We start from the raw sequence: 13,749 nt of genomic DNA, 5'->3' as shown, positions 1-13,749 counted from the left end.
AATAAATATCATGGAATTTGCATGGCTGATTATAAATTTGGGGTCACCACACAAGGTCATACATGTTAAGTGAAACCCTTCTGGGTAGTCTGTATTGATTTTAGATTCTGTGAACAAACAGAACCCAGTCTTGCTGTCTCGCTGGCACGAGGGCACCAAGAGGTTGGAGCTGCCCGAGAGTCATCTAGGAGATTTCCTGTCTGATAGTGACATCCATTCTCTTGCTCACCACAGTGCCTGGTCAATCATTCAGCTAACAGCTTGGAGACAAGCCACGGTCAAGCTCTCTGGTTGGAGACTGGGTAGGAAGAGCTGAAGCACACTTACCCATGCAGTTCTTCATCATCATGAACCCACTTTCGTAGCCTTCGAAGCACTCACACTCAAAGCTGCCGGGCGTGTTGACACAGATGCCACTTCCACAGAGGTCAGGAGAGATCCTGCACTCATCAATGTCTAATTCATAAGGTTGAAAAGAAATAAAAAAATAGCATGAGCAGAGCAGGTACTGAAGAGCAGTGAGGCAGGTGTGGCCTCTCCGGCCCACGGAAGGTGCCAGAGAGGTCAGTGGCCAGCAGCAGGAAGCTTTACGTGTCAGAGATCAACTCCAGGCGGATGGGGCCTTGGGCACATTCCTTTCCCCAACTGCCAAAACTGTCGTGGCCAACAGGCAGGCTGTGCATTTTCCTTTAAGAATTCTGGAATTGTGGATATCTCTTTGTGGCTTAGAAGTGGTAACAGAGGGATGAACAGAGCAACTGCAGCATGAGCCGGACAGGGCAGGTGATTAGGTGTGGAAGCAGCAGGCACATGGAATGAAGTCCTGTCACCAAGTGAGAGTGCGGTGATTGTCTCCAGCAGCCCGCCCAATGTTGGGGAGTCTGCTGGGGCTGCTGTCCCCTTGAGCAGGGGAGGCTGCTGACCAGCACAGTCAGCCTGCTTCAGGCTAGACAGCGTACATATATAACTGGGACGTGCGACATGCTCCGGGGGATGTTCTTCTGTCATGTTCAGATGTGGAAACAATACTCACTTATTTCTCAAAATAAAAATAAAGAAAAATGATGTGTTTGTCACTTTTTACATACTATGGAAAATAAGAACCTTGATCGGTAGCCTTTACATTATCAAAAACAAAATTTTCTGAGAAACATCCCATGCTTGTAAATGAAGTTTTTTTTTTTTTTTTAATGGAGAAGTCATGTCTATAAAGTATAATTAAGAAAACATGGGGCACCTGGGTGGCTCAGTGGGTTAAGCCTCTGCCTTTGGCTCAGGTCATGATCTCAGGGTCCTGAGATCGGGCCCCACATCGGGCTCTCTGCTCAGGGGGGAGCCTGCTTCCCTTCCTCTCTCTCTCTCTCTCTGCCTGCCTCTCTGCCTACTTGTGATCTCTCTCTGTCAAATAAATAAAGTCTTTAAAAAAAAAAACATGACATTATTTTGGTCACAGGAGGAAGAAATGCCTTTGCTGGCATCTCTTTATTTTAATTCCAAAGTTCTTCCATCACAGGGTTTATCAGTGGGTAACTTGTACATGCTCTCCTGGGCATCTCAGTCTCTGGACATCGAATGCTTTCTCCTCGCATCCGGTCTTTATTTATTTCCCTAGTTACAGGCAATACTGAAGATAGGCTTTTAAACAAAATTTTTACCACCATTCACTGATTCAGTTAGGCAGCTAACAATATGCATTATTGATTCTCTTACTTGTTGTCTATCAGTATCTAGAAACTGGTAGTTAGAGCCATTTGAAGAACAAAGAATAAACTCACTGGCAGAGCATTGACACACTCTAGTTGATGTGATGTGCTGGGAGATGCACAGTGTGGAGTGTGGACTCTGGAAGCAGACCCCTAGGTAGCAGTCCTAGTTCTATCACCTACTGGGTGAAGAGGCTTAGGAAAATAATTTCATTTCTGTGTGCCTCAATTTCCACATCAATAAAATGGGGGAGTATAGTAAAACCCACCGGCTAGAATTAAGCAAGTCAGGATTCATCAAGCGCTGAGAAGAGTGCCTGTCTCATACAGACTGTTGTGTCCATAGAAATGGTTTTCTGCTAAAAACTGGTGTTTTGGGAGAAGGTAGCTTTGAACTGGTCCTTGAAGCATGTATAGAAATTCTAACTTTAGGGGCCACTGGGTTACAAAGCTGGATGAGTGACCAATTCTTGGTTTCTTCTCTGGTCATGATCTCAGGGATTTGAGATCAAGCCCCACACTGAGCCCTAAGCTCAGTGAGGAGTCTGATGAAGTTTCTCTCTCCCTCTGCCCCTCCCTGGGCTCATACTCTCTCTCCCTCTAAAATACATAAATAAATTTTTTTAAAAATTCTAACTTTAAAGAAGCAGAATGAATAGAAGGACAAGAGATAGAATGCACAGGGGAAAACAAATAATACATTTCAGAGAACAGTACATTGCAGACTGGCCGGACTGCAGAGATTGATAGTGCAAGGACAGGGAGGATGGGTGTGATCAGTGAGGATGCCAAAAGAAGGATGGGCTTTAAATGTGGTGAAGAAAGGCAGCCAACAGTATCCAACCGTGCTTTCACATTATACACAGCAACATTGCAGTGTGACCAACAAATGTCTCTCTTACACAATTAAAGAAGGAGGGTTTTAAAAAAGTAAAAAAAATAAAGAAGGTGGATTTCAGAGTCATTAAGTAACATGGCTAATTTCCCATCAAAAATAGGAAGTGGAGTCAGAACTGAAAGAATCCTGTCTTCACCCAGGTTTCAAACTGGGAGTCACTGAGAGTTGCTTTGTGGGAAGTAACACGTGGTGGTTGGTGAACATGAAGGACCAGAATAGATGATCGGTGGGATGGAAGACACTGGAAAAGTCTGCTATGCAGTGAATACTGCCATGGGTTGTCCAGTTCCCCCTTCAGGAAGGAAGGACTTACTACCCTTTCTCCCACTGCTGTTGGGGAGTTTGGGGGCACAAAGACCTGAGGTGTAAACTATCTTGAAGAAATGCCTCAGTGAAGAGGACCCTTCCTCACACTCACACCCCCTCTCTGGGCAGATGTATCCAAAGACTGACCATGCAGGTCCATAAACACCTAGTCTTATTGCCCTAAGACAGTTCTGCTGGGCCATCCTAGATCCAGAGCTCCCAGTGGGGTGGGGTGAGAACCACGATGGGACTGACGGCTGACCAGATGCCCCCTTTGCCCCCTTCTGCTAGGAAACTTTCTGCAGGCTCATCTCTGCAGGGAGTCTATTTCCTGAGGAGCAAAGCCAGTACCTGAGATAGCCTTGAAGAAAGAGTCTAGTACTTAAAACAGCCACTATGATGGAGACTACACATAACTTCTTCCTTGTGCAGGAGAGATCAAAACAGTCTGAGGCCTCGATCCTGAGTGAAATGATGCTACTGCTAGACATGGAAGTTGTTAGGCAGAGAGGAAGGGTGGATATGGGACAAAGTGGGGTTAAAGTGAAGAGCTGCAAGTGTGGCACTTGGGCAGAGGCTGGGACAGAGCTCTCACTGAGGAGTCCGCTTAGCAGAGCCCACTTGTGAAGGCACAGGCGCATGGGCAGCTATGAGAGGCAGAGGACTCTGGAAATGCCAAGAGCAAGAAGAATCTGTGAGATGAAAGAAAAAACATTGTTGAGAAAAACAATGAGAGAAAAAACATTGTTGACACAGAAGGATGAAAGAGACAGGAAGTCCCATGGAGGCCAAGAGAGAAGAAAATTAAGGAGGGGATGTAGCCAGCACAGAGGTCTTGGAGTTTAAGCACCAAGAGAAAGGTCTTTTTACAACTTGACAAAGGTGTTCTGTGAGAGGACATTTATGTGCCTGAACGAGAGAGGGCAAAAGTCAAAATTACATGGGAGTACAAAGCAAATGGCTCTTCAAGAGAGCAAGGTGTAGAGATAAAAGCAGGGAAACAGGGTGGCAGCATGAGGGAGTAGATGGCAGAGTAAATAGTGTGAACTTGTTTTCAGGTCCAGGGAAAGCAACAGGAAAGGGAGGGAAGTACTGCAGAGAGAGTAGGGAGCCTGCTGACAAGAGCTGGAGAGGAGCAGCAAGGAGGGTACGTGGAGTGGAAAACCATGGAAGATGACATCCCATTGCCAGAGGGAGGGGCCTGTGGGAAGAGATCTGGCCATGAGAGTGGATCTCAAGAAAGAAAAGTAGCAGGGAGCAGGGGGGTCTGAGAGAGGGTGCTGCTCAGAGGAGGTCTAGAGGTGGAGCAGAGAGTCAGTCAGGAAGGTAAGGGGCGAGTAGTATTGCTGAGCAGCCTTGAGTCCGGCTGAAGGCAAAGATGTGAGATGCAGATAGAGTCAAGCAGGAAAGCCACATGGGGGCTGAGGAGCTGGGGCAGCAGGGGAGGTAGACAGTCTGGAAATGCTCTGGTGATGGTCTAGGCAGACGGCAACATGGGGACTCCAGTGCCTTCCGCAGTAGGAAGTGAGGAAGGAGTTAGTAGCACATGAGTAGAGATCAGAACAGGTGAGGGCAAGAGGGAAGGAAAATGTTCAAGGAGGAGATGAATGGAGTTGTGAAAATAAAATCTTGGAGATATATTTCAAGTGTCTGGAATAATTTATTTCATGTCATAGAAAAATGTGGACCTCCTATCTTCAAACTAAAGGGAACAGGTATGGACAGGGATATATGGATGGCAGCTGGAGCATAATTAAGAAAACTCTTCACAGTTTAGGAAAATAAGTTACAACTGCTCTATTAAAAACTTTATAATTCTTAAGAGATACTATAAAGCATTTATACAATGAATGGTTGCTGTAGTGTGTTCATAATTTTGGAAATCCTATTTTCTGTGGTTCCTTTGGTAGAACAGACAGCATTTTCATGCTGGTGATGCAGCTCTCACAAGAGCTGGTTTGGAGAAGTGATTTAAGAGCAGCAAACCCGGGCTTTTTCAAAGGCAGTACTTTCCAACAGAGCAAAGGAAGGGAGCCAGGGTTGGCCAAATCCAGCCAGAGAGCAGTCTCACCTGTGCAGTTTCTTTCCTCTGTGTCCAGAGCAAAGCCACTGTTGCAACGGCACTTGAAGCTGCCAATTGTATTTCTGCACTTGCCGTAAGTACACATCCCAGGAAAAGCTTTGCATTCATTGATATCTGAAAGCAGAACAAAGCAGGAACAGAGAGCCAGTTGATCTAAACATGTGGGTTCCTCAGTGAAAGCTGCAAATCTATCATGATGGCAAATAATGTTCCCAAGTCCAAACAGGGCCCTCAACACTGCCAGTCATCACACAGATGCCCCAGAGAAAGTTCCACATGTGAAAAAGATTCTGCATTTTTTAGCGAAGGGTTCTGATATCTTTCCTTCTGACCATTCATTTGGTAAGGGTTGGGGGATAGGGAGCTTTTTGCTACATCAGGGCTCCAGCTGGTCAGGCTGCACTAAGGGAAGCAGAGGTACAGTGTGGGAGGATGTAGGGAAAGTGAGATCAGTGGTGTGTTTTACATCTTTACTTCAGAAACGCCTATATAGGTGATTTATATTCCTAGGCCCTAAGGCTGGCCATAAACCATGTTTAACAAAAAAAAAATGAAGTGGCAAATTATATGCGTAAAGCAAAACCAAATCTGAGAGAAAGTGGCAGGTAGGCTTTGGGGCAGAGAGGTCGACGCGACCTTGAGAGTTACCTTTGTAAAATGGCCGCCCAGTAAGAACGTCCCCTCTGTTAGCAAAGCCCGGCCCCCGGGGGCACAGGGTCTCGTACTCCTTGGTGCCAGGTTTGGGGCATTCCTCACACTCCGTGCCCCAAGCTGCCCCCACTGCACAGCAGCAGGCATCCATGCGAAACTTTCCAGGAACAGGATGGACACATTCATCTTCATCCCACTTCAAGTAACACTGCTCCATGCGGATGTCTACACAGCAAGTGAAAGCACAGTTTGAGAGGAAGGTGTCACACTCACTGACCATTCATATACTGAGTTTCTGCTTGGCACCAGGGATGATGCCGAGCTCTGGAGATACGATAATGGGTAAGAGGCAGAGTCCCTGACCTCCTGGAATGGACTCCATAATGACACTCTCTTAAAGCGAGCAAAGGTGGGTTTCTCGGTATTACTTTATTCTCATAAGATGCCTTCAGGAAGGAAAGGTTTATTTGTGACCAGACTCCTCCTTGTCATCATCCATCATCCCTTTTTGCTCACTTCAGAAAGAATAAGATTATTTTAGTGACAGATTCTTCTTGATCACTGAACTACTTAAAGTTGCTTGTGACCAGTTCTGTCCTGTCCCAGCCAGAAGCATTAAATAATCAACTGTAATCTATCTGTCAACTTGGGACAACTATTAAAACAGGTTTACAAATGAAAAAAAAAAGTTTTTGCATTTAAAGTTATTTAGGGGGACCTGGGTGGCTCAGTTGATTGAGTGACTGCCTTCAGCTCAGGTCATGATCCCGGAGTTCTGGGATCCAGTCCCACATAGGGCACCCAGGTCTGCAGGGAGTCTGCTTCTCCCTCTGACCTTCTCCCCTCTCATGCTTTCTCTCACTCACTCTCTCTCTCCAATGGATAAATTAAAAAAAAAAAAATCTTACAAAGTTTTTTTTTTCCTGTCAAATTTACCTTTGGCATCATGGTTTTTGTCCTGCATTATGTAAATTTGCCCTAGTCGGGGGCCAAATTATTTGCTTAAATGTCACATTTTCCCTTCAATCTTGAAACATACCAGGATCTTAGAAGACCGACAAGACTCAAAAGATAGGATAAATTAGCATGATCTGTAAATAACACATTTATCTGTTAGTCAGCAGAGCTGTTGGTCCAACTACAGTCAAATGCTTTGCTATATGGATAATGAGGTAAAAAAGATTTGCTTTAATCAAATGTTTTATTTGATGAAAGCCTTTCAAGACATTACATCTTTTCTTAAACTTGACAGTTATTTAACAGAGTTATTTATTTATTTGTTTATATTTCCATTATGGAAATATAATGTATTTACTATTTTAGTTTCTGTCAATTATGATTCTTTCAAGTGCTCAAGCTAAGGAAGCACCAACCCGAGCAACCTCCTTTAGCTTACAGTCATGTCCACTTCCAAGGATGGTAATTAAAAAGTCCTATTTTTAAAATAATTTTTTTATAAACATATAATGTATTATTAGCCCCAGGGTTACAGGTCTGTGAATCGCCACGTTTACACACTTCACAGCACTCAGAATAGCACATACCCTCCCCAATGTCCATAACTCCACCACCCTCTCCCTACCCGCCTCCCTCAGCAACCCTTAGTTTGTTATGTGAGATTAAGAGTCTCTTATGGTTTGTCTCCCTCCTGATCCCACATTGTTTCATTTAACCTTTTCCTACCCCCCAAACCCCCCACATTGCATCTCCACTTCCTCATATCAGGGAGATCATATGATAGTTGTCTTTCTCTGATTGACTTATTTCACTAAGCATAATACCCTCTAGTTCCATCCAAGTCGCAAATGGCAAGATTTCATTTCTTTTGACGGCTGCATAGTATTCCATTGTATATATATATACATCTGATCTTCTTTATCCATTCATCTGTTGATGGACATCTAGGTTCTTTCCATAGCTTGGCTATTGTGGACATTGCTGCTATAAACATTTGGGTGCATGTGCCCCTTTGGATCACCACATTAGTATCTTTAGGGTAAATACCCAGTAGTGTAATTGCTGGGTCATAGGGTAGCTCTATTTTCAACTAAAAAGTCCTATTTTTTTTTAAAGATTTTATTTATTTATTTGACAGACAGAGATCACAAGTAGGCAGAGAGGCAGGCAGAGAGAGAGGAGGAAGCAGGTTCCCCACTGAGCAGAGAGCCTGATGCGGGGCTCGATCCCAGGACCCTGGGATCATGACCTGAGCCGAAGGCAGAGGCATTAACCCACTGAGCCACCCAAGCACCCCAAAAGTCCTATTTTTAAAGAAAGAAATCACTATGGTAAATCTTCATTCTGGTTTGGTAGACTGAACAAACACAGTAGGTGATTCTGCCTATGTATCTGCACCAATACCAGCCCCAAAGTCATGCTCCCTACCAGCATGAGGTATGGCAGTAATCCTGGGAGCCTCATGACCTTAAGACACCCTTCTCAGTCACAACCCTTCTCAGTCACAACCAACTCCATCCAACACCATCAGGAAGTAAGGATCTTAATAAGATATACAAGTTTCATTTAGGTATCCTGAGAACTAGAGACTAAGTCAAACTATTTCTGAGGTCACTGATGTAATTTGTTCAAGAAGCGAGATTAGCTAAAAACAAAACAAAACAAAACACCCTCTAAATCACTTGAACTTAATGTGTAAAGAGTCAGGAGGACCTGACAGAGTAATCTTGTGTCTTTGCTACACCGACCCAAGTCCAGATTTGCCTCAGGAATTAAAACCCTGCACACTGGCTACATATGGCCTGGGAATATTTTTACTGACTTGGGCAGAAATTAAAGTATGTGTTTGGAAACCTCTGGATAGTTCATGTGCTATACAGTTTGCTGTGGTCCTCACTACGCCTTACTACCACTGCCCTCATTTATGTTACCTGCCTGGCCTCGGAAAGTGTTTGAATTTGGACCCCTGATCTAGATCAGTTTCTATCAGAGCAGTCTGTCTCTACTCTCTTCTCAGCATATTTTACATATTCAGATGTCAGTCTCTTCTTGTAACTTCCTCACATCCCAGCCACAATTCTTTTTTGTACCATAATTCAAGTAGTGACAAAAACAACCGAAGTACCTACATGAAGACTCTAATATGTCTTTTTAGAACCTTATAAAAGGTGTGATTTTGAGTGATATTTTTTGTAATTTATTTTGTTGAGTAATAATTTACAATCAGTTATATCTTCACATATAATATCCTTATGCTACAGAAGGCAATTTGATATTATTAGTCATTGGACCATACTGAAGATATTATTTGACATCTTCAAAAGATACTTTACTTTTTTTCTAACCTTTCTGGATAATTTAATAATAAAAATCTGAAAAGAATTTTATTTTTAGACTTTGGATTTTATCATTTCTTTTTTTCTTCCCTTTTTTTTTAAAATTTAAATTCAATTAGCCAACATACAGTACATCATTAGTTTTTGATGTAGCATTCAATGATTCATTAGTTGGGTATAACACCCAGTGCTCATCACATCACATCACATGCCCTCCTTAATGCCCATGTCCCAGATATTATATAATTCCTAACCAATTCTACATGACTTTATAGCCATACTTTGTATCCTAATTTAAATACACTATTTAAAATTAGCTTAAAATGAAATTCATGTTATTATAATGACTCCGGACAGTGCTGCAAATATTTTGTACTATTAATTTTAAAAATCACTGATACATGTGGGGCATCTGAGTGGCTTAGTCAGTTAAGCGTTTGCCTTCTGCTCAGATTGTGATCAGAGTCCTGGGATGGAGCTCCACGTGGGGCTCCCTGCTCACCTGGAAGCCTGTTTCTCCCTCTCTCTCTGCCCCTCCCCACTGCTCATGCTCGCTCTAATAAAGAAGTAAAAGATTTTTTAAAAAATAAAATCACCAATACATTTAAATACCTTAAAGATCTTTGAATATAAGACTGTCATTACTCATGTTTTGTCTACAAGCTTAAATTTCAAATACAAACCTATATAAAGTTATTTCACAAACTAAAACTTACTGTTCCAGAGCATATTGGAAAAAAATCCCTTAAATAAATAAAACATTACTTAGATACAATAAGGAAAAGTTTATTTTTCAATCATGAAACTCATATTCAGTTAAGCATGAGTCTGAAAATGATGAAGTCAAAAATAAAAGTCTTTTATTTTTATGTATTTATTTGAATTAATCTCTACACCCAACAACGGGGCTCCAACTCATGACCTTGAGATCAAGTCACATGCTCCAAGAGCTGAGAAAGCCAGGTACCACCCAAGTATGCATCTGCATACTAATGATGTTGAAAGAAAGCTTCTACATTTTAGATCTTTACAAAATAAAGCATTAAGAAAACTTAATTAAAACTCTAAGGTGGTAAAAGAATGACTAGAATGAAGCAATGTTTTCAAAGAGAAACAACAAAAACTTTGCCTATGACCTTCCCCACTGTCTTATCTAAGAGTGCAGCTGTAATGAACTGATAAATGTTGACTCCTAACACTAGTCTTCAATTCTTCTTTTATGTTCAAAATATACATAGTTCTCTTATTCCATTGACCAGTGTGAATGACTGAAACTGCTTAAAATATCTGATTAAAGAAACTAAATTTTGAGATAGTTTTTGAGCAGTACCAACTTTCTATATTTATAAGAATCCATGTCATTTAAAGACAGTCACTTTAAAAAATATCCTCTAGTGATGCCCCCCACCAAATATCTCATTTAAAGCCAGTTTTCCAGCTATCGACCCAATGATTTTGAAGTTTGAGGTGAATGCCCAAGAAATAAGAAAAATCCATCCCTGGTTTCAGGCATAAAATACATAAAGACATGAATCTCACCCAAACACACACGGCCAGTTCCATCCAATGTGAGGCCTTCGGGACACTCACAATGAAAAGATCCTTTGCTATTGACACAGCGTCCATTTGGACAAACGCCAGGAAATACCTCACACTCATTAACGTCTGCAGGGAAATCAAACAAGCAGAGGGATAAAGATGTTAAAAATAGAAAAAGCAGGTGGAGTCTTCCCATATAGTATATTCAATCTGTAATACAATGTGGACTATTACTTGAGTTGAACAGAAATATTCCACAACACAACCACCGGGTTTCCTAGGTACCAGCTGTGAAAATTACCACAGTTTTGCCTGTCCATAAAACTGCCCAGACACGCTCCTTTCCCAGCTGTTTTGTGCCTTTATGCCTAATGATGTCCCTGTAAAAAATTACCCAACAGCACAAAAAAAGGAGAAAGGGGGAACTCTAAGCTATTTTCTGAAAGTATTATTCTAAAGCATTTGTTGATTCCTTTCAGTATTTTTACTGCAATTTAAGGCTTTTAAAAATGATAAATATCTCTAAAGTGAATGTTCATTTTCTTACTGCTCTAAATACTCATCCAAGTATACACTCACCTTCACAAGAAACACCTTTAATCCTGGCAAACCCTCTTGGGCAAGCTGTATCTGTGAGAACAACAGACATGTTTTTTACTTCATTGTAAGAGAAAATACAATGGTTTTAAGATCAGGAAACAGTATAATGGAATCTAAGTTGAATTGAATAGAAACCACAAGCTGGGATCTTAGAAGCCAAGGACTCCAGGTGCCCTCCATTCAATTCAGGGTGGCATATGACACACTGTGCTAATTCCGGGCAGGGTTGACCTACATGGAGATCCTCATAGTTTTTCTTACAATTCATTTTTGCTTTCACAATGTCAGCTGAATTACAAGAAAGCAAGTAAAAAAGGCTTAAAGGAAAGAGACATCACATTCTGTTTGGACATTTGCAAACAAAATCACTGGAGGGCATTGACAATCACCTAGCAGCTAAATACCAGAAATTCCCTTTCTTGTTGAAAATGCTCAAAAGGTCTGCTTACAGAAAAAGGATAAACAAGATACATATTTCATTAAGTGAATAGATTTCACCAGAGAAGATATTCTAGGGAGGGTAATGATCTTATGGTCTTCCTCTCTATGGAAATACATAGGGAAACAGATGCCCGCCTAGCTAAAGGATCAGCTTTCCAATGAGAAGCCCAACAGGAGTTCTGGGGCAGGCCCATACCTAGTTCACACCGTTCACAGGGGCTTCCCCAGGCAGCTCCGAGTGTGGCACAGCATTCCGACTTCAGAGTGGCTCCATTAATGTTTACCTCACAGCGGTTGTCCTGGATGTTGAGCCAACATGTTCCTTTCAGGCTGTCTGAAAAGGAGCAGGAAGGGATGGGAAGCTCTCTTCTCTGAAGATAATATAATTCACTCATATACAACAAAGGCAATTCTTACAGTACTTAACAAAAGCATGATTTTTAAAATGTTTTAATGTATACTTTTTGAGCAAATTTATGTGTACATGTATTTTAAAAATAGTATATTACATACACATAAATCAAATAATTATACCATGTACATCTCACAGGATATGACAACTAATACAGCTACATCTACAGATACTCTGTGAGTGGTGCTGTTGTCCAAGATTTTACGCTGGTATTCACAACCTCAGTGAATTACCACAACAAGATGATTACTTGTAGTAAAAATGCATAAAAAAGGAGAAAGATTGATCTTTTATGATAAATGCTTTGATACTTAAGATTTTGCCCAAAAAAATTCCTTAAATCATTCCCTTTTCTTGTAGTCCTCCACCAAACATATCGCACACAATTTATGTCCTATTACAGAGAAAATGTTTTCTCTAACTGAAGATAATTGTTTGATGAATAATTTACCAAAAAATCAACAAGATGAAGAAAAGAAACATCGCCTATAAAACCACCACAAAGATACACCAGGGCTAGTGAGTGACAGATTTTCTTTCAGGTGTTTGCCTTTACATAGTATATGTGTAACATTGTCTCTAGTTCAAAAAAGAATACATGCTTATGGTGAACTACATGAAAAAATAGGAGATTTAATATAAAAAGGATATATATCCAACCACCTCATGCTCAGTGCTCTTACATTTTAGCTGTGTACAGCACACGTAAGTGAGGCTCTCCCTTCTGTGACTGCTGCGTGGCAGCCTTCAGAATGATCATGAGGAATGCAGTCCCAGTGGGCAGGGCCAGGACAATTCAGGTAAAAGAAATCATACCCGAAGTTCTCCTTGCAGTACTGCGGCTCCCAGTTTGGGGTGCACAACATTACCAAAGTTCTAGTTAAAATGGCGGGTTCCCAAGTGCCCAGGTGTGCGGCCCAGGAGCTTGCATTTGACAAACTCCTCGGGTGACTGCTAGGCAGCCTGTCTGTACAAGAGTGTGACAACAATTTAGCAACATATTGTGGCTCACAGCCTTGGAGAACAATAAAGAAAAAGTATGTACCTATAATATTTACCTTAAAATTCATTTAATAATATGGTAAAGTTTCACTGCCAAATTCAACAGTAAAAACAAAGCATGGTGGGAAACAGAGAAAGAAAATTACAGTGAAATTGGCAGTGCTGGGAAGGAAGAAACTGTGGTTTCTGATTCCTTACCAGACACAAGCAGGTAGGAGGAAGTCCCCTGCAGCGTGAGGCCTTGGGGACAGAGGTCAGAATAAAATAACTGCATCCTTGACTAGATACAAAAAAGGACAGGGCAAAGTTGTAGAAAAGAGCTGGATGTCCACTTTGCTTTCTTCTGCTTTGAGATTCAGTTTGGGTGAAAACGGGGTGCATGTGAAAAAAACTTTCTCATCAGACCATTTGTATCAGGACTCCAATTACAGGCTTTTTATTGGCTTTTCACATGTTTGTTTACTTACTTGTTAAAATGGCCTCTAAAGTACAGGTAACTTGCAGATGAGAAAAAGGAGGCCCGCAGAGGTCAACTAGTTTACCCAAGGTCACCCACCTAGTTTAGTGTCCCCATCACAAGTCAAGGCTACACAGTCTGATTTCAGAGCTGTTCCATTTTGCAACATCATGCTTCTGACTGGTGTGGTATGAGGCTTAAAAGTTACAAAATGCACTGATACACAGGTACATATTCATCTCTCTCGCTCGGATTGATTTTCTGTGTGTATATAGACATACACACATCAGATGTAATTACACAGCTATGTGGTCAGGGGCTGCTTAAGAATGCTGAAAAAAATAAAGCAGGATAAGCAGTCTTG

At 41.6% G+C, this 13,749-nt stretch overlaps 1 protein-coding gene across 1 annotated transcript in view; it reads right to left on the bottom strand.

The window, feature by feature from the left end:
- The window catches only part of FBN2 (fibrillin 2), a 254,931-nt gene that overhangs the window by 72,625 nt on the left and 168,557 nt on the right, over positions 1 to 13,749 (bottom strand). The window contains exons 21-26 of the mRNA XM_004737427.3: positions 11,711 to 11,848; positions 11,053 to 11,103; positions 10,474 to 10,599; positions 5,639 to 5,866; positions 4,979 to 5,104; positions 328 to 456 (exon numbers count right to left, since the gene is read on the bottom strand). Of these exons, the coding sequence (XP_004737484.1) occupies positions 328 to 456; positions 4,979 to 5,104; positions 5,639 to 5,866; positions 10,474 to 10,599; positions 11,053 to 11,103; positions 11,711 to 11,848 (798 nt within the window). The remainder of the gene's footprint in view (positions 1 to 327; positions 457 to 4,978; positions 5,105 to 5,638; positions 5,867 to 10,473; positions 10,600 to 11,052; positions 11,104 to 11,710; positions 11,849 to 13,749) is intronic.

This window comes from Mustela putorius, unplaced genomic scaffold (assembly GCF_011764305.1).
Source record: "Mustela putorius furo isolate JIRA1106 unplaced genomic scaffold, ASM1176430v1.1 tig00000145_pilon_pilon_pilon, whole genome shotgun sequence".
Lineage (NCBI taxonomy): Eukaryota > Metazoa > Chordata > Mammalia > Carnivora > Mustelidae > Mustela > Mustela putorius.
Note: the sequence above shows the minus strand (reverse complement) of the source record. Positions and strands in the feature narration are given on the sequence as shown.